This window comes from Calliopsis andreniformis, chromosome 5 (assembly GCF_051401765.1).
Source record: "Calliopsis andreniformis isolate RMS-2024a chromosome 5, iyCalAndr_principal, whole genome shotgun sequence".
NCBI classification, from domain to species: domain Eukaryota; kingdom Metazoa; phylum Arthropoda; class Insecta; order Hymenoptera; family Andrenidae; genus Calliopsis; species Calliopsis andreniformis.
The window spans coordinates 14,346,281-14,370,791 of NC_135066.1; the positions used below are offsets into that span (position 1 = coordinate 14,346,281).

General features: G+C 34.1%; 1 protein-coding gene across 1 annotated transcript; it reads right to left on the minus strand.

Moving 5' to 3' along the window:
- Positions 1-1,376: 1,376 nt before the first annotated feature.
- Positions 1,377-22,435, minus strand: LOC143178676 (luciferin 4-monooxygenase-like). The gene is made up of 7 exons (XM_076377434.1): positions 22,271-22,435; positions 5,863-6,005; positions 5,397-5,604; positions 4,536-4,869; positions 3,909-4,203; positions 2,464-3,007; positions 1,377-1,622 (listed from the first exon to the last, which is right to left on the minus strand). Exons 2-7 carry the CDS (start codon positions 5,977-5,979, stop codon positions 1,504-1,506), a joined length of 1,617 nt encoding a protein of 538 aa, XP_076233549.1. The 5' UTR covers positions 5,980-6,005; positions 22,271-22,435; the 3' UTR covers positions 1,377-1,503.
- Between the last annotated feature and the right edge of the window lie 2,076 nt (positions 22,436-24,511).

Sequence of the window (24,511 nt, forward strand, 5' to 3'; positions counted from 1 at the left end):
TTTTATATATTATGCTTAAAAATATGTACCTTTTTATTATCATAAAAACAATATAAATATTCGTTAGCCATTTTCTTACTTTCTTCCAAACTATATTTTGGAACATATTAACCATATTTTCTCACTCTAAATTCTCAATATTTTTCTTCATGCCTAAAAGTATTAATAAAATTAAATGGCACTTAGAAATCGATGTTAAAAGCGTTAGAATTAGGAGAAGAAAATGTTTTTTTCCATTTTAAAATTGCATCAACTACAAAGTTATTAGCGATACCTCTTAGCCACATAGTTTTATATCAGATTAAGTTGGTTTGTCGTTTCTAGGTATTTAAGTACTTCTCCAAAACTGAGGAAAATGTTAAGCTGTAAGTTGAGAAATCTCAGTCCCTTCATCGTATAAATACAGCAAAAGGCAGCGCGAAGTTACAGGCTAAATGGATTCAAACGATAAATTCACATTTGCTTATCCAGTATCAGAAAACAGGTGGTAAGCGTCGGAGGAACTAGCGTCGAGTGTGTCAGCAAAGATTCACGGGACACCCTGTATAGACGTACACACGTACATGGGTAAGCGGTTGGTCTCACAGTGAAATCGGTGGCGTGAATTTAAATTTTTCCGATACTGAACACCGCCAGCTCCGTTGATCCGGTAAAACTGCTAGAAATTCCTATCGCACTTTCTCGTTAACGAAGGTAACGCGATCGCCCTGACTGTTCCTTTCAAGAGAACCTGCAATTATCGGTCGGCTTACACATGACAATCCTCACCTTATACCAGTCCCTCAGTTATATTTAATCACTCTAAATTGCTTCATTCGGGGGACATTGGAGAGGATTTATTGTGTCGATGTCATGAATGATTAACTCTCCTAAACTAGAGGCCTTTGTTCTACAGTAATGTAGAACAGTAGATGACATGCAGGAAGCAACTGTAAACCTGGCGAAACAGTTTTGGGTAAAGTTTTTTGGCTTCCAAACTTTTACTGCGTAGTATTTCACTGAGTATTTAAATGTGCACTTTTGTCATGTTTTCGGTGGGAGAAATTAAAAGCGAATTTATTAACAATAAGCGTCGCTTTATTATATTTTTATGCTACTTTATACTAGCTCTTATCCATATGAATCATATATGTATAAATATAGTTACAGGTTTTATGAGTTTTGTATGCCTTTGTAATTTAGGACGGGATGATGTTTAAAATGCAAAGGATAAATTTAAATTTGGTGATTTTATTAGTTCCATGTACTTAGGGGATTTTAAATAACGCAACAGGTGATGCAATATGGCGGCTAAATACTTTAGGAAGACAACACGGATGCTCGATAATGAATTTGTTATTCGAATAAACGATAGTTATGAATACCTAGAGAAGACATTTCTTGATTTCAGAATATGTTTATTATGTATACAATAATGTTTATTACTAGTATAGATACATTATGGTACAAAAGTTAAATTCGTTTGGAATTCACGATTAAAATATTCACATTAAAATCAGTATTTTACAGTTTAGATGACAATGCAATCAATTGCTTTCGTACAATTTTCCCCGATGGAGTTTTAGGTATGGCATCAATAAACCTCACACCTCCTCTCAACCATTTTTGCCTTGATAGTTGTCCTGTAAATTTGTTCGAAAATTTGGTATTTTTTCACGAAGAAAAATCAATTTCTATAATACAATTATCACCTATCTCATATAATTTATACACTTTCAATGCTTTTATAGTATAGTCAAGTCAAATTTTTATACGTATATTTTATGGTATGTAGTTTTCGTGTAGTTCGATGACCAATATGTATTCATAAAAAAGGATAAAAAAGCAAGTTTGCAATGAGTTTAAAGCAAGTTTAAACCCTCATTTCTGAGATACTAATTATTAAAAAAATACCTAAAATATATTTGTAAGCTGTCTGACCAGACTTGATTTACTGTCTTATTTTACTGAAATCGCTACGCCTGATTTACAATTCGTTAGTTAATGGACGTCAGTAGTAGAATGAGTCCACAAGTCAGACACACTTCGCGAGTATATTACACGTACAAATAATAATTAATAACTCGAAAATAAAGCTTGAAATACAATTTTATCATTCTTCATTTTCGCTTTATTTCTACATGTAGAATCACGTTAATAAATAATTAGGAAAAATTCTTACTTCCTTAATCCTTTTCTATTATTTAATTACATTTTTAATTAATTAATTTGTATTTTAGAAACAGTCTAAAAATGACCCCTCCAAATTGGAATCCTCACTCAACTACTCGATATAGGCTTATTGCTCACTAGCGAGCTTTCAGCGTTGCACACATTTGTGAACTCATGCTCACAGTATCCTACTTTGGTCTTATAAAAAATGATGAGTGACAGTGTCTCAAAAACAGAACTATTTAAATAATTTTAAATATAAAAACGAGACTATAACAAGAGAATACTACAGATAACAGTGTACAATCTTACCATTAGTAAAATCTATAATATCCTTCGCCGTGACATTGCTGTTCGGCTGCTTCACCACAAATGCCAGTGGCACCTCTCCACTCTCTTTGTCAGGCTTGCCAATGACCGCTGCGTCTTTGACACCTGGATGCGTCTGTATTACCGTCTCGATCTCAGATGGCGAGACTTGGTAGCCTTTGTACTTGATCAGCTCTTTTATTCGTCCTGTAATATACAGTACCCCCGCCTCGTCGTAGTATCCTAGATCGCCAGTGTGCAACCACTTATCCTTATCGATTGTCTCATCGGTGGCCTTAGGATTCGCAAAATACCCCAACATGACTTGGTCGCCTTTGTAGCAGACCTCTCCGATTTGTCTAGGGCCGAGTGCTTCGCCAGTATTCTGGTCCACGACTTTGCAAAGTAAGTCTGGAAATGGTATGCCTACTCCTCCAGTGCACTCTTTGTTCGTCTCGCTTACGTTCGTTACTATTGATAATTCTGTCATCCCATAACCGTTTCGAATGACGTTCAATTTCATTCGTTTCTGCACCTCCTTTGCTACCTTTAAAATATTTATATGGCAATACGTTTGCAATATTTAGTCGTTGTAAGTTTATGCTTCGATGCAGGGAGTGAGTTTGTAGGGTGCAAAAGACATGTTTCTGAGACTGATTAGAAAGTAATATTATCCTGTCAGAATAATATTGAGCGTATAGCTAGGAAATGAAATACATATTTAGATTCATTTATTAACTAACTTGATTCGTTTTCAGAAAGCCAGTACTTAATTTGTAGATCTTTGTTTGTGGATAGTTCTATGATTTTTCTGTTTTTAGTAACGCAAGGAATTTGTATGTCGTCGCAGGACATTTTATACGAAGTAGCTTGTATTACAGATTTTAAGATATCATAGCTTGCATTAAGAAATAATTGTGCTCTGGTTCTAGAACTCTTTTTTAATACTATTTTGGAAACTGGACTTTTGATACTGTATCTATAACTTCAATTTTATGACCACTTAAAAATTTTTGATTTTCTAGATAATTGGTCATAGAAAAATGGAAATAAAAAGTGCCATTATAGAACGATTATGATACAATCTTCTATTCAATATCTTTTGTTTTTACTCTATTATAATAGCAACATGGGTGCAAGCACCAACTCATTGATGTGTCTAATTTTGTATAAAATTCTGACGTTTTGTGTAATCATATACAACTTACTTTGACAGCAACATTGTCATGGGTTCAATAAATAACACTAAAACTCCTTGACTTCAGTTTAACAAGCTTTCTAGGAAATGACAATTAATATTTAAAACGAAATAAAAGATTTTAAAAATCTTTCCTTTAATTCTGTGTCTTCGAGAAAATAAAGAAGAAGAAGTCAGTGTCTAAGAGCTTCACGCCCCCATCTTACGTGGCGACTTGCTCGATTTTAACAAACTTGGACGAAAGACTTACGTCTAGCGGGAATGCTGCTGCGCCGCATGTTAATTGCTTCAGGCTGCTGAAGTCATACTTCTCCAGGTCCGGATGTTTCGCCAGAGCCACTAATATTGGAGGCACCACTGGCAACATTGTTATTTTGTACTTTTGAATTATGTTTAAAAGTGCATCGATGTTGAACGCTCGCATCATGTACAGGACTACGTTATCGCACAGTCCTTTCATTATCAGGCCCATTGCATAGCCATGGAAGAAAGGCAGAAAGAGAACTAAGTGATCACCCTCTCGCATTTCCAAGAAGCCAGGTTTGCTTTGAGAATTAGCGGTAAAAGATGTTTATTATGGCGATTGTTTGTAGTGACAGTGTGTGTGTATGTGAATAAGCAATCATGTATTTATAAAGGAGAAGTCCAGAGATCTCTTGCACAAAAAAAGAAACAAAAATAAAAAAAACACAATATATATTGTAAATTTTTTTCTTAATCTATTATGGAAGTGAATGTATTAAATTGTGAATATTTAAGTGATCTTGGAATATCAGTAATCGGTTCCACTTTACTTTTAACCCAGAAAATTTAAAACAGAAGATGGAGTATTGAATAAGTGGGAAATGCATTTATCTGGTTATATTCATTTACATACTTTGAATTAAATATCCATGTGAGCAAGTTTCGATGGGATAGCGCTACCCCCTTTGGTAAACCTGTCGTTCCACTAGAGCACAAAATAATGGCTACTTCCCTGCTACTGTCAGTGATCGGTTTTGGTACGAATGTATTAATATCGATGGTATTTGCATATTTCTTTGCAAGCTCATTTAAAGTTGGTACATCCTTCGTGACAGACTTATCATCCAATTGTATTATTTTTGTCTTCCAATCCAACGTTGGTACGATCTGTGCGATAATCTTCTCGGTTCGTGTAGACACAAATATAACATTCGGATGAAAAATGTCTAGCATGTGTCTGTACTCCCCTAAGAAGGAAATATTATGTCGCAATGTTAATTGTTATTATTCAATGCTAGTTTCAGCCAACCTATACAATGCAGCGTAAACCAAGATAAATAAATTTATTTAAACAGTATGTAACTGAATGCAAACGTACGGAACATTTAACATAAATGGAACAAACATAATGTGTAAACGTAACCATGTTCATGTTCACGAATTAATGCATAATTATTTTAAAATATCATCTAATCGAATAAGATAACAAATTATTCAAATAATAATTTTTCGTATATTTTATTTCAATAATATCCAAGTACGTTTTATACGAACTTTATTTATCTGATTTGTTGAATTATTTAAAAGAAGTATCTTCGTGTTTGCAAAAATATAGAATTTGCAGAATACTTAACTTTATGAATTTTATATTGGGTTAATATTTGGTATAAGAATATTCTTAGTTTTTTGGATGTGATACTTGTTTTTTAAGCAGTTGAGTCTTTAATATTTTTAAAAAGTTAGTAATAAATGATTTATCGAAGTTCAGACGTACTTTCTGTGTATACAGGATTCAGTGGCACAGTTATACCGCTGGCATACAAAATTCCACATGTCACTACCAAATAAAGTGGATGATTTTCTGATACAATCGAAATTCTGTCGCCTGGTTTTACCCCATAAGCTTCTAAAATTTTAGCTACTCTTATGCTATTATCGAGTATATCTTTCCCTGTGTAAGATTCACCACTGTCAGTATCCACCTAAAAGATACGTATCACTTTCTTCATATCAACTTCTTCAACATTAAAAATAGAGATTTTTAAGTATGTATTGTTAATTAAAATTCTATCAGTTATTTTACGTTTCTAGATTAAAATGAATATTAAATATCTACTGATTGTAAGCTATACAGTAATAGGTAATTTAATGAAAGGAATTGATGTTAATTATTTTACATCTAAAAGTTCCTAAGTATTTTTAGTTTCTTTAATATATAAGTTATTTAATCTTCAACTTACTAGATAAATGCGAGATGTATTGACACGAAGATTATCGAATATGTATTGTCCCATTGAAACATTTGGTATATTCTTTTCCCCTGGAGGACCATACACTATATTTTTTTCGATGCGCATTTTGTCTCGATTCTGGGAGTTTTTACCTAAAAAACCCAAGGTACATTAACCATGTTACAATTCTTCATTCTTAATTCCTATTTCTATCCAGATGACAAAAATAATAGGTTTCTAAAAAAGTACGTAAATTCATGGAGAATAAAGTTCATTCACATTTCTTTTTAATTCCATTGCGTGTGAATTCGAAGTGAAACTATTATTCTCGAAACACAAATCACACACGATAAATATGGTTATAGTTATTCCGTCTACTTGTGTGCCTTCATTATTAAAATGTTCCATAAATTACATTAAAATCGAGTGAATCGAATTTATACAGTTATTCCTGCAAAATACTAATTAATAAAGTATTTTCTCATTTGACCAATACGTAACTGTGGAATGACAAAGTTCAGCAAGTTTAGTAAGTGAAACTGCACATTTTATAAAAGCCTTTGCTATCTTTTGTATCTGGTCCGAATTCATTTATGTGGAATTCCTGGTACTATTAATATTCAGTGCTGAAATTTGTCATTTGATTAAACCTGTGTGCCATTAAATGGTTTAAATTTGTTCTCTTAGTACTGAATAATTTCTCAGTTTTCATGTACGGAAAAATTTATGTCTGCAAGTAAGACTTAGACTTGGGCAGGAATTGTGTTTTTAACAAGTAATTAAAAATATTATTTGAAATAACGAATCATTTTAATTGTCCTATTGCTTCTGTTTTAAGCAGAATTCTATAAAAGACAATGTTATGTTTAACTAGAATCAAACTAGTCGTTATAAAATATTTCTCGAGTTTAGTTAACTATTTTAAATAAAGTAACAGGTTTCCTCAGCTTAAAAAATTGCAGTCAATTTAGAAAATATAATATACTGATAACATACTTATAAAAAATTGTAATATACACAAAAATTCAGACTCCACGTAACACGCAAAAATGTGCAAAACATCAAAACATAAGTACACTTCACAATACTTGTAGCTTGACACAAGTCTTCAATTATATTTCATTTTTCTAACAGCACTTACGAAAATTGTAATTTGTAGAAACACTCACTGTCTAATAATTATCTTCAAACAAGTGTACCCAGGACATCCCTTAGCCTACAGTGAATCGATTACCAGTCATACCGCGAGAGATACTACGATTCGATCAAAATTTGCTACCCGTTTAAAACAATACTCCAAAGTCACGAAATCGTTCTGTCGATAATCTTTCGAGACGAATCGCTTGTGGAAACAATTTTCGTGCAGCAGCCGTCTTTGTACGCTTTAATAGGTAGTTCGAACGATTACAATCAGCGTCTCCGTCAACGGAGACAGAGAGCTTTGCTAGAGTGGTTGATTGGTTAGGTAGCAGTATTAGCTTGAACTTCCACCGCTGATGGCACGATAGTACGATAGGTCTCGATGTGTATTCAACCGTGGAACGATATGTGGACTTTGGATCCTGCCAGTAGTATTTGCTGAAATAGATTGTTCGGGGAAGATCCTGATGGGTTCACCTGTGAAATGTAATTCGTCGCTCGTCCAATCAGACTCGCTATCGTGGCCGAATTTTTCATCGACGCTTTGAAGGGACGATTATTGCTCGGTACGTTCGAAATTCTATTATCATTGAATCTTCGGATAGGTTCAGCCATTAGTTTCGCTCAGGTTTCGCGTAACGCAAATGAGAGGTTTAATGAGAGCGCGAGGTACATAGTAATTAATTGTGATAATTTAACGAGGAATTGCAACACAATTAATTGTTTTGAATACTTGTAATTAACTACTATTTGCTTGACCTTCTAACAATATTTGGCTAAACAATTGTAGGTATTGTTATCAGTATAATGAATTTGGTCTTCGTATTAAATGTATTCGTAATCATTCGTGGGATATGTTCCTTTGTATATTTAGATGTAATTAGGAAATTGTTCATGAAGGATTTTTAAATTCACGTGTTCAGATCTTGAGTACTATTATGTTTAAAAATATATAAAATAGTTATTTTTAATACCTTGACACCTATAATCATGTTCAAGGTATTCTTTCAAAGCATCCTGTGCGTCATACATGTATGTTTCCAGAATGTCAAACATGCTCCTCTTTAATAAGTATTTAATTTAACTGAAATTAACGTAAGTGAGATTAAATTACAATCGACGCTAAAAAAGATTGAAAAAGCACTGTTGCAATGTATGCAGAGCATTTAAACGATAATGCCTGGAATTTGGAGTAATATTGCTACTGTTGTTTAAATGCTTCAAATGCTTCCTGTATTCCAGCAGAGAAAGAATTCTTTTATTTTATATTCTTCCACTTCTTCGACCATCCGTTATAATAGCGTTAATACTATTTTACGTACTTTCAACGAACCCACTCAAAATAACTATCGTTGATTCGAATTCAAGAGGATGGGACAACGTAAACCGATTGATAAAACAGGATTGCCCTTTCAGTAAACTCGAGAGACACGAAGGATTTATCGAACAGTGCGACCTAGCAATAATGAATAAATTAGAACCTCCTTTTCGTAAACAATACTGAATGTCATTGAAAGCTCTCGCCTTAGATTCAGAGTGGCCTCAAGCGTCCCGAGCTTATCGCTAATTAAAAGCTGCGTCCTTTCAACGTCAACGATTCAAGGAGAAGCATCTCCAAGGGTGCTTCGTAGGACGTAGGAATAAAAGGGATTACAGCGAGAAAGGATGGTTGACAAGGGATAGAAACGTGGCCCTGGCGATAATTTATAAGCCAGCATCATTTAAAGGGGCAGTCGCTGTAAATATCGGTTCCCGAGCCACGGCGACAGTGTTTATCACATGATCGAGCCCCGTTTAGCCAGGAATAAAACACGGGCCAGCGCTATGGCGCTCATAATATTAAATTATCGTGTGCTGTGGCGCGTTGGCGAGAAGTCGGAAAAGTCGGAAGGAAAGCTCGATATCACGACGGGAACGTTCCGTTGACAAATTGTTCTCCTTCGGTATCGAGCCCCTGGCCTGCAGGGAACACGCTTCAGGACCGGAAAAATATTTTCGTTTTCACGTCGTCGTCGAAATAGAACGACGCGACGGGCGATTTTATTTTGACGCGGGGCAATTCCCAGAGCGGGGCCAGCTTGAACACGGCTTAATTGCGCCGACGATTAAGGGGGTAATGCAGTGTGGAACTTCCAAGTTTCACTCTGTTCTTTTCTTATATTTTATAGGTTTGGAAATAGGGGAAGGTTGCCAAAGTTAAACCACTGAAATATTTTTTACTGTAGTCTGCTAGTAAAATATCTTCAATATTTAAGAGATGGCGAAAGAAATGTTAATACTTTATGCCTTTGAGATAATGTAATTAATTGTTTACAAATAGTGGGTTCCTTTTTTTATATTTTGGAGGTTTGAAAATAGGGGAAGGTTGCCAAAGTTAAACCACTGAAATATTTTTTACTGTAGTCTGCCAGTAAAATATCTTCAATATTTAAGAGATGGCGAAAGAAATGTTAATACTTTATGCCTTTGAGATAATGTAATTAATTATTTACAAATAGTGGGTTCCTTTTTTATATGTTGGAGATTTGAAAATAGGGGAAGGTTGCCAAAGTTAAACCACTGAAATATTTTTTACTGTAGTCTGCTAGTAAAATATCTTCAATATTTAAGAAATGGAGAAAGAAATGTTAATACTTTATGCCTTTGAGATAATGTAATTAATTGTTTACAAATAGTGGGTTCCTTTTTTTATATTTTGGAGGTTTGAAAATAGGGGAAGGTTGCCAAAGTTAAACCACTAAAATATTTTTTACTGTAGCCTGCTAGTAAAATATCTTCAATATTTAAGAGATGGCGAAAGAAATGTTAATACTTTATGCCTTTGAGATAATGTAATTAATTGTTTACAAATAGTAGGTTCCTTTTTTATATGTTGGAGATTTGAAAATAGGGGAAGGTTGCCAAAGTTAAACCACTGAAATATTTTTTACTGTAGCCTGCTAGTAAAATATCTTCAATATTTAAGAGATGGCGAAAGAAATGTAAATATATTGTGCCTTTCAGATAATGTAATTAATTCTTTACAAATAGTAAGTTCCTTTTTTATATTTTGGAGGTTTGAAAATAGGGGAACGTTGCCAAAGTTAAACCACTGAAATATTTTTTACTGTAGCCTGCTAGTAAAATATTTTCAATATTTAAGAGATGGCGAAAGAAATGTAAATATTTTGTGCCTTTCAGATAATGTAATTAATTCTTTACAAATAGTAGGTTCCTTTTTTATATTTTGGAGGTTTGAAAATAGGGGAACGTTGCCAAAGTTAAACCACTGAAATATTTTTTACTGTAGTCTGGTAATAAAATATTTTCAATATTTAAGAGATGGCGAAAGAAATGTTAATACTTTGTGCCTTTGAGATAATGTAATTAATTCTTTACAAATACAGAGTTCTTCTTTTTATATTTTGCAGGTTTTCCTACTTATTTCTTCACAGGTAACTCATTAAATTTTATATACCACAGTAAACTCCCACTGTATCTTAATTTCTTAATTAGGTACGATATGAGCAATTAAAGATAGTACACTTATGCTATCGTTTTTGCGTAGGACTATATGATGGAAAAGTTCAATATTGATTTAGTTGAGTTTGTGCATTGCCAAAAACTAAGATTATGATGTCATTTCAATACGATATTGATTAATCTTGTTTTTTTACTAATCTTGGGCCGCTCGTGTTATCGAGAGGAAAAGAACTGAAACTTATCTGAAACTTTATGGATACTTCTTTAACTTTTCTCGAGCTACTTAGATTTAAAATTATAAGTTTAAAAGGAAATATCAATAAGCACAGAAAGTCAGTATAAACAGTTTTGTTTTTGCAGTCTGTTAATGAATAAATACTCTTTAATTACATTACTCGTAGCAATAAATATTTATGATAGTTCAAAGGTATTTCCATGTGCCATCTGGATGCAAAGAGTACCTGCCCTACCTACAGAGTGCTAATAAATCGGAAAAATATTTGAGCTGTAATCATTTAGAAGTAAGCGTTGACCAATAGCACGTATTTATATTTTTTCACATGGTGTATATATGTTGCTGCATTTCTGTTCCAAATCCTATTGGAAATCCTTCAAATATTCCTACAGGACAGTGAGATGGTGAAACGAAGTAGGAATCCGTTCTTGGAAGTCGGTATGTTGAGAAATCGCTGTTCGGGTCCTGTCTTGACGTAGATATGAGATTGGATTGGAAATCTATGGGGAGAGAGGGATGGATAGGAAATGCGTACCACAAACGATGTGGTCAGGTCACCCTGCAAATTGTTTAGCTCGAAAGGGTATATTATTAAATTGAGTAGACATCAACTTAATGACTTGGCAACGTAATTGCTAGTAACTGTCTACTCTTCTGTAACTGTGTCATATTTTTACTCTAATTACAAGCAATCGAAACAATCGTGAATTTGAATCTTAATTTGTTGAGATTAAAATTATTTATTTAAAAAATGCAATAATTTTTTTACGTTTTTGATGTAAGAATTTTAAGTATTTTCAAATACCTAATAATGGTTTACTGATTAACTTTGCATTAACAGTATTATTCTTACTTAGTACGATTTGTGATAACAGAGTTCATTTATGTAGGGTTGATAATTATGATGATTACTAATGTCATAGCTTCTAGAGTGTATTTACATAGAAAATGCATTATTAAACACACTTATTAGGAAAGTAATAGGCTTTAGAGTATTTGATCAGATGTTTTTAGTTCCTGAATTGATTGATCATGCATTAGATAAGGGTTCATTCTCAACTGTACTCAATCTTTATGATCGCACAAATCCGACAGAATGTATGATGTCCCTTTGGCATTCAACTGAATGTCTATAGTCATTCACGATGGGTGATAGTGGGTGGTGGAAGGGATGAAGATGCATTCCTGGGAATTACTGAAACGCCGAATAGTCGCTTCCCGAGATTAATTACGAGATTTAGACGTGATAGAGAAAAGATGTAGAGATATCTTATGAATTTGATGAAAATTCTAGCAGTGATTACTAAATTGTAGTATTTTGTGCCATGAGAAGAAAATCCCTGAAATTCCTTGAGATTTTAGTTGGATATAATTTCGCGCATTTTCTGTTATTTATCAGAGTTACCACAGTAAAATGTGTCTGACTTTGGACTTATTCTACTGTCGACGTTTATTAAGCCAGGCACAGCCACGTTAGTAGAATAAATTCAAAGTCAGACATATTTCACAGATATTTCAAGTATATCATTACCAATTAATAACTCAAAAACGAAGTCTCGAACGCAATTTTGTTGTTCTCCATTTTCGTCTTATTTTGGCATGCAGTATCACTCTTTAGAAGAATAAACATTTAGGTATTCTAGATAATGTGCGTATGTATGGGTGACTAATACACTTATAGAGTGAGTGCGATAGGTAAACACGAAATTCCACAACTTTTCCAAGCAACTTAATACTAATTAAGAATATTGTAAAGAAACCTATCTTCAGTAGCCACCACTACCAAGTGACTTGAAGTGATCCAACAAGGATGAATTAACTTTTATTTAAGAAAAAAATCGGGCTGGTCCCAGAGGACTTCACTTGACCTGCTAGCTGCAAGAAAGTTTATTCTGTGCCAGACTTTAAGAGAATGAACCATCCACAGTCTACCCTTTGGGACACAGATTGTGAGATATTTATAATGTGACAGGTTGAAACTCCTGTTCCACAGTTTAGATTTTAGAACATATTGGCGGTCTATTCATTATCACTGTTTAAGGCCTATCTTTGGATACTGGAGACACATCTAGCAATCTTCCAAAAATTTCTACATCTTGAGACCTGTGACACTGAACAGGCTTAAGATAAATATCCCAATAGTTGACCATGTCCCAATACCTAAACATACCTAAACCCAATGTCTAACGTTAATTTCGTTCAATTTTAGTCTTTAATCCTAATATCTTAGGTAACCTAATTCAAAATAAAAACTAGTGTCACAAAATAGTATCCTCAGTTTCTTAGACCTCATAATTGAAGTATCGAGGCATACAATTTGAGGTTCTTTACCTACTAGGACATTTGACATCTTAAGTATTTAGGTGTGGAACATTTACACCCTAGAAGTCCTCACGATTTTCCCGAATTCACGATGTCACACCATCAATCATACGAATAAACCACTTGTTCCATGCAAGGATGTCCCCTACGAGATACTGATGTACTTATGTAGTCTTTTAACTACCCAGCAATATTTCAAATACTTATGTTTCGAGGCAGGAGCCAGTGGAAGAAATGGGAATGCTCTCTCGGAAATCACTGGAGTGCTTGGCGGGGAGTCAGTGCTCGGGGTTAGTTTCAAGGTAGATTCGGTGCTAGAGGTAGATGGGTCGGGGTATGAGGCGCGTGCCACTCTGATTGTAGCAGCCATACTGGGACACACGGGCCACATACCGACGATTCTTGGTTTCGCGCGGCGTTCCTGGACACCTTGAGAATACTTATGGCTTGCTGAAGCGTAAGACAACTGCCGCTGCAGCTAAGAGTGGCGCTGGTTTAAAAGTGTTCGCGCGTAATCTTCCCCTGACCTGGAATATTGCTGAGAGTAACAATAAAGGAGACCTAAGAGCTAGGGAAATGGACTCTGGCATTTAAGCAATAGTATTTTCGAGATGATTCTTCAGATGAATTACGTTACTTGGTCGAAAGTCGAGGGGAAATTTCAAGTTATGATTTAATGTCATCTATTGCGTCTTTTGGTACCTATATACCAAATATACCTATATACTTAACTTGTAAATGAATTACTTTTATTTTTTTGATGATTAATTTGACCTTGCAACGAAGTAGCGTGATTTTTTTTCAAGTTATCTAGAAAACGATAAAGTTTCATCTTGTAGATACATATATGTCTATAAGAAGTATTTGTAAGGAACATTCTTCTATTCTGGCTTGGCTCATTCTCCTACAGAAAAGAGGCACATCCTTGTGCATGTGTATCTACGACTACCCTCCATTCACCAGTCGATATGGTTTGCAAAGTTTCCCTCTAAAGACAGGAAGGTGAAACGAAAGTAGGACACTCATTTGACTTCAATGATGGTACTGCAAGTGTATCGATAGAACGAAACCTACTTCATATATCCAGAAAATTAGTAGAAAAGTAAAATATCATTTTCTGTTACGAGTCGCCATTTACGGAAACCGAAGAACATCACCAAATTTTGAGAATAGTTTTTTATACAGGTCGGTAAAAAAAGGGTGAACAAATAGAAAACCTTTTAGGTTCAGCACATTTAGAAGATCTTGCGTAATTACGAAAAGAAGAATTGGTAAAACAATTCATTTTTTTAAATACAGAACGATAAGAATAATTCTGTCTCGTTTTAAATGTAACAAAAATTTATTTATACCTTTAAAAACACTAATGTTTCGATCCATGTTCATTAGAACCTTTTTCCTCTATTTTATGAGTATCATCTACCTTTAAATTGCAAAACGCTCTTTTCTACCACACTGTTTTTTATACAGGAATTTATTTAGCAACTGACTATTGTGGAGAATAAAAAATTTGAATTAAGTAGGTTTGCTAAACTTTGTAAGAGTCTGTATTCTTGTTAAATAATTCCTTAGAGAGAATATAACAAATTATTAACAATATTATTTAGGCAATATTAGTTGCTTCATCTTATCCTGGTGTATCTAATTATTTAAATTATCCTAATGTAATTTATTTCTATTTTATCATCCCACATTTATTCTTAAAACAACTATGAAACTGACAAATTTGTAGAGTCCCTTTTATAAGCCTGTACAACAATTAGTTTATGGAATAAATTTCGCTCGACTTTACACCGTGAATGCAGTTCTGCATTATATCGACCCATCGTTGCGCGATATTCCCCGAAGTCGTGCTGATAATGGCTAAACAATTCATTTTACATGTGTGTTTGCAACCAATTATTTTCCCCAAGCGATTCCACATCTTCCCTTTGCGTTCTAACGAAATTAATGAAGGGTCACGTCTTTCCCCAAAGGGCGTTTTCAAGAAGGTCGCAAAGGACGAGGGAATTGGTATAGTTAATGATATCTGGCATTCTCTGACGCGAAATTTCATTCCCTGAAATAGTGGTATTCAGCTTGCAGTCGACGACTTTACGAGAGCTAAAATGGAAACGCTTTACGCAGCGCGTTATCGACAAAATCTGTGCTTCACTTATTATGGGGAATTGTGGAAATACTCTCGTACTCTACTCTTTGTCTTCTGCTTCTTTTGTACATACAATGCGACCATTAAACGGCTGCTTCAAGAGAATAATGCGATGCAGAACATGGGAAAATTTGATGTTTTTCATTTTGCATGTTTGCACAACTCGGAGTAATAATAAGTGGAGTTTTCTTTATTAAATATAAATACCTGCCTATACGATGGTTTTGTATCAGCTCATTTTCCGAATGATTTGCTAAATGTCTTTTCATTCATTGCACCACGGTATTTCATTACTGTAATTATTACTGTACGATCATTACTGTAATTAGTGTGCCTTACTTTAAAAAATTTGAAAAAGTTGAAAAAATGTTATAAAAAATTGTATTACTTTAGTTTTTTGTAGCTTAATTCTGGTAATAAAATTACACTGCTTTTGTATTTAACTTTTTTTAATTATATCAATTTTTAAGAAACCTGAGACGGTAGACTTTTTTCTTCAGCTTTAAGAGTCACGTCAATAGCTATTTATTTATTTATTTATTTATTAATAGGGTATAACAGAACCCTTTAATTCACATAAGAAAAAACAAAAATAGGAAAAATACTTCTGCAATGAAAAGTGGAATTTACAGAATAATAAGAAAAGCAGGGGACAGTATATACACAGAAATAAGATGGAAATAAACTATATTAAAATTCGGCTTACAGAGATTTTTAAGTTGATTGAATTGAATTGATTGACCAAATATATCAATTTTCGGACTGGCGTGGTTACCATTATGTATCATTCTATCGATACAATTGTATCGACCATGCTTAGTTCAGTGCAGTTCTTCATGTAACAAAGGGAAGTTTCCAAGAGGCCTAACAAGTATACTTAACGCAAAAGGTTCAATAATACTATAACAGGGTATAACTCCACTTAACATCATACTAACAAACACAATATTAAATACTATCCTTGTAATACTTAAGGTTTGAAGGCCTAGCTCTTGCAGTACAGCATCATACTTATGTAAATTCTGTAGTTGAGAACCAGTCTAACCCATGTCCATTTCTTTTAAAATTAAGCTTCTTCACAGGATCTTACTGCTGTCTCTTCATTTTATTAGAATAGTAGGCATTTAATTAACCCTTAGACAGCGAAATGTTTTACAGTGGCCTCAGGATCACTTTTGACCCAGCGTTCAATAGTATAAATAACAGTAATATAAAGTATAAACTTCAAATACTATATTAAGAAATACGCAATAACATCTATTTTTCGGCTCTCCTGAAAAATACCAAATAAGGATTCAAGTTACATTGACTCTCAGCTACAGAATTATAACCCATTGCATCTGTGTCTTACTGCCTGCATAAAACCTTCTGCTGCACCCTCTCAATTGCCTCAATATTAACCAATATTACACCAAAACGACCGATATTTTCCACCATTTTCAAGACACCACCGAAACCAAACAAAAGACTCCCTACACGAATCCCTCAAGATTTTTCCAACCATATCCCCATAGTACCGCTGACGCATATTAACGACATTAACGTAACGCTGCGACATAAGTAAATTAACGAGAACGGTACCTCGGATGGAGGCAGAGAGAGGTGAGGGATGCAAGCAGCGCGGTGCAAACGCAACGTCTCGCTCCAACCAGTCTCGGGATTTTGATAACATGTGACTTTATCTGGAACTCCCGAGCGCGCAGGTAGCCTGTTTACTTAAGATAATAGTAAACCGGAGTGGCTGGATGAGCGTAGAGGCTGGAAAGCTTCCTGGGGGGGGCGAAGGCGAAGGGATATTTCAACAGGAAGCGACGAGTCTCCTTGCGAGGAGGGAGACGAAGAGAAACGAGGAAAGAACGCAGCGAGTCGAATGGCCGGGCGCGGATAGAATCGCGAGGCCAGCGATAGAAGAACACCCGAATGGAGCTGAAGAGTAGGGATCTCGGCGAGGGGATGGGGGAGAGATGGCCGGCGGAGGGTTGGTTGGTCGTGGCGGCGAAAGAGGCTAAGGGTAAGGTCGGGAGAGTGGAATAGACCGTGGGAAGGGTGAGATTCTCTCTTAGCCGGGCTACAAGAACTTCATTTTCCGAGCCATTACACCCCGTCCCACTGCGCTACTCTGGAAACCCCTTTAACCCCTTAAATTAATTTATATCGAAATTTTAAATGACATTCATCGGACCGAACGATAAATAACTCCGCCGTCCGAGGAAACGGCACCGTGTTAGTGACGCGGGGGCTAGCTTTTTTAACGGACCTTTTATCACTGCTCGAGCTTCCTTAGCCGCGGAAAATTTCGCGAAAATCGTCGGGGCTCGTGGGTCCGACGAATCTGGTCACGTAGGAAGTATTTCGAATCGTTTTGTTGGGGCTCGGCATAAACGCCACGACGTCTGGTGGCGGAAAAGAATACCATTACTAATACTACGTTGAGAACGTGCTTCCCTTCGATAACATTTCTATGCAAAGGATTTGCTGCATTTCAGGGTAAATTTCTTTGGTTTTAATTAACGTGGTGTTATTTGTCGTCATATTTAGTACATGCTGGTTAAGCCACGCCTCCATATTGAATCCCAATAGGATGCTTCAGATTTTTTAATAAGTATCATTTTTACTCATGAGACACTTTAAAAGAAAAGGTTCATCATTTATAATATAAAAATATCTTCTTAGAAGAAATTGAAGCTTTGCTGTGGGACAAATCGTAAATGTCAAGAAGTAAATTTTTGAAGACGAAGAAGGAACTCATCTTTTAATTATTATTAATCATGCGCCTTTGAGCACTGTTATGAATTACTTAGAAAAAGAAATTGCACTAAAATTTCATACTATATCATACTATACTATTTCATGCTATAATATTCTCATTGGTACATAGGAGATTTTTTTATAAAAGAATTCAGAAATAAGATACAATCATGATGAAATTCAATTCACAATAAATTTAATAATACATTAATGTCAGACTCGAGTCATTTCATATTTCAATGATAATCACTTAATAAAGCGTCTAAAAACTTTTCCTCATATAACATTTTAGTTTTATTTTTATTTATAGAACACACTGGCGAGGTTCGAACAGGAAACTGAACACTCTGTACAATAATTAAACTACGAATTTTTGTGCAATTTCATATTTTCATAAACACAATCACTATAAACTGAGACCAAATTAAAAATTGACTTCATTTTTTAAATCCCATAATTTACACTTCACTTTTCATATTTTTTCTACTTTTCAATATTATTGTATGAATCCTGTGATTGTTTGCACGTTCGAAAATTGACTAAATTCATGAAAATCCGCAGCCTGAAAATAATGTTTATTCGTAAGCCGCGTTGCGCAAATATCGACTGACTTTCCCAATCATCCGCGTTTGCCCTGTGTAGGTTTCGTCGTTAGGCAAATGGAAACCGTTCACGCGAGTTTTATCCGACTCGAGAGATTCCTTTGAAAATTGAACAATTCCTTCGCGTCCCGTAAAATACTAACATTACTGCGTTATACGTTTTAGCGGTATCTCCGAGTAAAATAATGCGAGGGAGTCTCTATGTTCATTCGGTTGGAAAATCGGTAACACAGGCGTTCCACTGACAGTGGTCGAGTAGAATTTTAACAACCGAGAACCATAATGGTCTCTTTTATGATAATCGTCGCAATATTCCGCGGGATTGGTCCTATTCTTCATTGACATCGGTTTACACTTTTAGGTTGAACGAACTCCACCTCGTTCTTTTGCATTTGCGTGGATCCTTTTCATCAATGAACCCGATACGACGACTATTAAAGTTACACAAGACAAGGCGTTTCTTCTATGTTGCTTCTTTGAATTGTTTGCAGTTGTTACTATGTATGCAACTTCATTGAGAAAATGAAACTTTAGAACGACTCCATAGAGTCACCAGCGATCGAAAAAATTTTAAACTTGAAGATCTACAGAGTGATCAGTTTATCTGGAAACTCTTTAATGAGCGTTGATAGCACTTATAATGGTAACAGTATTTGCAATAAATGCTGCTAACACATGGAGAGTAAACAACATTTTTTTCATATTGAAAAATCCAAACCTCTGTTTGTAAAAAGAAAGCTCCTCTGTTAATTAATTGTTATGATCAATCGCTGCAGGACTAAATATTATGATTTAGCCTCTTTCCCTTTTCCCATGTATCAGTAATGAACGAGACATCGACCATGTAATCTGGCAAAGTTCCCTGTAGAAATATCAAAGATCTAAACTGTATCAGCAACTAAGTACCAGCCTCTACCAACCACCATGTCTATTCTTTTCGTTGAACTCAATATTGTAGCGTGCGCATGTATTCTGCGGCTATCAAAAAAAAGTACATGTATTTACTATCTATTTGTATTACTTTAAGGTAAAATGGTTAAGTACAGATTACATTAAAAGCTTAAATAAAAATAAAAAAAAAAACACACATGGAGGGTTTCCAGATAAACTGATCACTCTGTATTTAGCATACACTTCGAAGTAGCTTAAATATTTTGCTTTTTTTTCTGTAGACAGGAATCAGGTTATATCACTGTTTTTTCTTAATATTCAAGAAAGAAAGGAAAAAGAATTTTTCAAAAATAAATATTATTTTAAATAAGGCCTGCAATTCCAGTGTTATTTACGCCATAAAATAGAAGAGTATCGTTCTACAGTTAAAATAGAAAATAAAAATTGACTGATGAATTTGTTTACGAAGGATCTGAAATTCACGTGTTCAAATAATAAAGATATTTTACTTTCTAAAATGTTACACGCCATCGTTCTAGAAAAAATTTTCGTCAATGCATCTTCTACCCTGAATGCAGTTTTAGTGCAAGATATATACTGGTATTATGGTTTGGAGAAAATCATTTAGAACCGAAACATGTAAGAATATACTTGCATTGAATTTTTCACTGAAATGCAAACCATGTTTTCTCATCATCCCGATAGAACAATGAGAAGTAAACACAATTTGAGGAGCACGCGTGGAAACGGGGAAAAGCTTTTAACGAATACCTGCACGAAAAGATAATCCTAGGCGATTTTGTACCTATTCTGGGAAAAGAATGAACACTAGATCACTTTGTAGACAATAATACTGCTACCTTTCTCATGATCCAAGGTATGCAGGCAAATTTCACACTAAAGAGCCCTGTGTAAATTAGAATTCGTACGTGTGTAGCTACAAAATGCTTAAAATTCGTATCAAATGAGTCTGACTCAGGACTCATTCTACTGTGTGAATGCAGTAGCTAGACCAGGTGCGGCGATGTGAGTAGAATAAGCTAGTAGACTAAGTTAAGTCAGACACGTTTCACCCAAATTTGAGGTTTTTTTAAAAGAATTAATAATAATTTGGAAACGAAACCTCAAACACAATTTCGTCATTTTTCATTTTGATCTTATTTTGGCATGTAGAATCATTCCTTAAAATTTCTGATACATATTGTTAAATACAGTGTTGCTGTATTTACAGTCACTTTATAGTTCTTTACTCAATGTTGATGATCGAGAAATTGAATCTATTGTACGTATGTATAAAATAAATATTCACGTTTTACTATTCTACTATTTTGTTGGACAATTGTTCTAGAATTCTATAGATGTTATAACTTCGTCGTGAAAAAAGAAACATTTCCAACTTAGTTACAGCTATTTATTAGATATTTATTTATTTTCTTATTCTATTTATATTTTTAGTACAGTTTATCATTTCACTAGCTTTCAAGGGATAGACAATATAATATACTAGATAAGATAAGGGTTTAGAATGTCCAGAAGAAGCGGCTAATCAAATAGATATGTTGTTTATAGAATACAATCATTTTCGAGATGTAAACTAAAATTCTGTATAATCATCGTAGAAGCTATCGTTTACATATTACATATTAGAAATATTAAACTGCATTAGTTGTAATTAAACAATTTGAAATGTTTCATTTCAGTTCATAGATTAGAGTTCTTCGATCAAGTAACATGTTTTTATTTCTGTCAGCATTACTTTAATGTCTTATCATTGCAAATGCAAACATAATGTAATCGTTTATCAATCTGGTTCTAGATTATCATTCGATTTATGATGCTACTTGAAGGCTTCTTGCATGAGACTGTTTAGATTTGCTTCAGATACTACTAAAAGAATACAGATACATTTTGGATAATCGATGTTTAATAATTCAATATCGTCTGGTTTACTGACTCGAAGTCAGTAAACAGAAACATATTTACTCATATCTAATCTTTGTCAACAATGACTATGCCTTTTCTACTTAAACAAAGAGTTCGATGAAATCACTGTCTAATAAACAAACTTTTGCACAATGTCATGCATAATAAAGTAACATTTATTTTCTCTTTTCTACGTTATTTTGTGTGGGTGAAATATTAAAAAAAAAATTTTTAAAAGTAACATTATCATGATTAGAGCTCCTTAAATAACCTAAGCCTATACGATATCTTTGTACAAAAATTAAAAATCTTTTATCGTTAGCAGCGAGATTTAGTTTAAGAATTATATAATTTTTCACTAGAACGATTAAGCGGTTATCTATTGTTCCTTCGATTCTTCTTATTCTCGTAATGAGTAGAATGTAATAAATAAATTTGATTTTGAATTTCAAGGTCGAACACAATTGTACGAAACGAAAGAGTCCCTTTCTTTGTACAGAAAGAGTTCCAGGTGTATTGCATTATTTCTACATGGTGAATTGATTGCAATTATCTTCAAAATTATTCGATTAGTTTTTATGGAAAAATTATAATGAGATAGCATATATGTATATTATCATTTACAAACTGCTAATTTTTATCTGAATCTAGTAACAACGTGTGAACTGTGAATTGCGTTTTTTATGTTATCATCAAGTTCTATCATTATTTGATATCATATGTTATCATAAAGTAAAGAGTCCTTCTTCTAAGTTATATAACTTGTTACGTCATGGACGCAATCCATTATTTCGATGATCTATAATATTTGCATTTTACGTTTACTCAGAATGAGTAACAAATTAGTAGATAAATTAATTTTATATGAATTTAGTATAATTTCTTGAATTCAACACTAATTAATATGAATATTAGAATAACTAGATGATTCAAATATATAATTACCAGCTACTGTTTGACGTTTCGTAACGTTTGATTTATTACAGTTTTAGTTCTCTTTTAATTATTCCTCAACTTCTTCCAATTTACACCGTCCACGTTTTTTCAAATTTACACACGGTTGCTATTATAAACTTTATATGACACAATCAATTGTACTTCTCGAACAGCGAATCCATGTCCATGCGCGACGAGCTTCACACAAGCACTGAAACGATCACCCGCTGAATCGTGGAAATAAACTTTACGCTATTCTTTATCAAACGCGCTCTTTCGGTTTATCATCTCTCCGTGGATGTACACAGATCTCACAGTACAAGGGTAAATTGATGCTCGAAGGTACGTAATATCGAATATACATACTAAAATATATAAGCATTGAGATATACTTGTATCTTAAATTAAAAAAGGTGTTTTAAAAGTGTTCATATTTTTTTGGTGATGATTAAGATAAATATCGAGTTTAAAGCAATATAAAGAACTTAGCTTTTGACTGTTTTCTGCACTCCCATGAACAAACTTGAAGAACATTTTTTTTTTGTTAAACGTATTAAAAATCAATATTTTTTAAAATTGAAATTAATATTGAAATATACTTGTATTGCTGTGGATCAATTTTCTACAACTATTTCTAAAAACGTGTACCTCAAAATTCGAAAATTGGAATATGAGTATAGAAATTAATTATTTTACATATATTTTCGACTCAGTTTTTCATGTAGATTCACACCTCTTCATGTTGTATCACTGACACAGTTTATCACAATAATTATTTTACCCTAGAAAGTAGTCTACAAGGAAGAAGGACCTGAATGGTTCGACACCCAAGGAAGCTTACAGCGTTACCTCTTCTTCTCGCTTCCGCTGGGTTCTTACAGCTTTTACGTCACGTGGGGCACTACCTGTGTTTTACTAACTGACACAGTGTTCTTGATGGGCTCTGTACTCGGAACTTTCACTTTATAAAGGCTTCGATTGGAATGTGTCTGAATGGTGGGGCTAAATGAACTGTCGCAAATAGTGCTTGCGTTTGCAGCATTTATTATCAATAGTTTTGATTAATTTAGAAAAAGACAATTTTTAGTGTCCCCGTATGAAGTATCACGAGAGAGTGGACAGTGTTGTTTTTTCTTCTTCTTCGTAGGCTATCTGAATGAACTGTTGATTCCACCAAAAGACTAGGTAACAGGGATACTCAAATTGGGAGCCATGATCCTGTCAATATGCTGTGTTAGAATGTAACAGTAGGGTAGATTTTAGGTAGACAAGTATGTAGTAGGTTCTACTGAAAACTTATCACCAACGTTCTTAAACAGATTTGGAGAACTTGGTAAGACAGTAGAATTATATTAATTTCATTTCGATTATACGTAATATGCACTCATAGTATTTTTCAGGGGCTGGAATTTGGGTAACTATGTACGCAATTCTATAGAACTTAACATATTTCAATCTTTAATATATGTACGTTATGTACGACTAGCTCTATCTTTAAAGCTTCTAATAAGTTTATTGTAATCATGACCAATTATTTTGTTCCACGTGAAAAATAAAGATGCATGAAGCTTTTGAGAGTTGTTCATTTCCTGCTCCAAGCAATCTAGATCCTACAGTTAAGATAGGATAGGTGGTGCTTAAAATATTTCACTGAGATGGTGGAAAGGATAAAACTCTGAAACATTCTAGTCTTTCTTTCTATAGTATTCTATCTGTTTACCGAAATATTTTAAATTTCAACATCTCACTGAAAACGAGCTTTGACTTCAGAAAATGATAGTACACTTTACTTCCTTTTATTCAGCTAAGTCATCCTCTGAATGTAATACTGTTTATTCCACTAATCTGTGTTTAGAATAATGATCATTAATATTTTACTTATCAGCTTCGACCTCTGTGTCTTTTGGCTATCTCGAATGTATTTTTGGTATTCACGAGTATTATTTTATTGGATTATTAGAATGCATGTACATGCTTCTATGAACGAAGCAGTATTACATTGTAATAAACACAGAATCTATAACATTAAACTTTTAATTACAAATGGTCACTGGCTGGTGTCTAAGAAACCATATCCATTAATTGTTAACTTCTGATTTAGTTAGTAACAAGTACATCATGGCATCGATCACTCAATTGACTCGAAAGTGGCATGCTTTCTCCTCAAGTGTACGTTTAGCGTACTTTTCCCAGAGAATGCACTGAACGGTATCTGTAGTAGATGAAACTTTGGTAAGAAGTTTGTGGAAT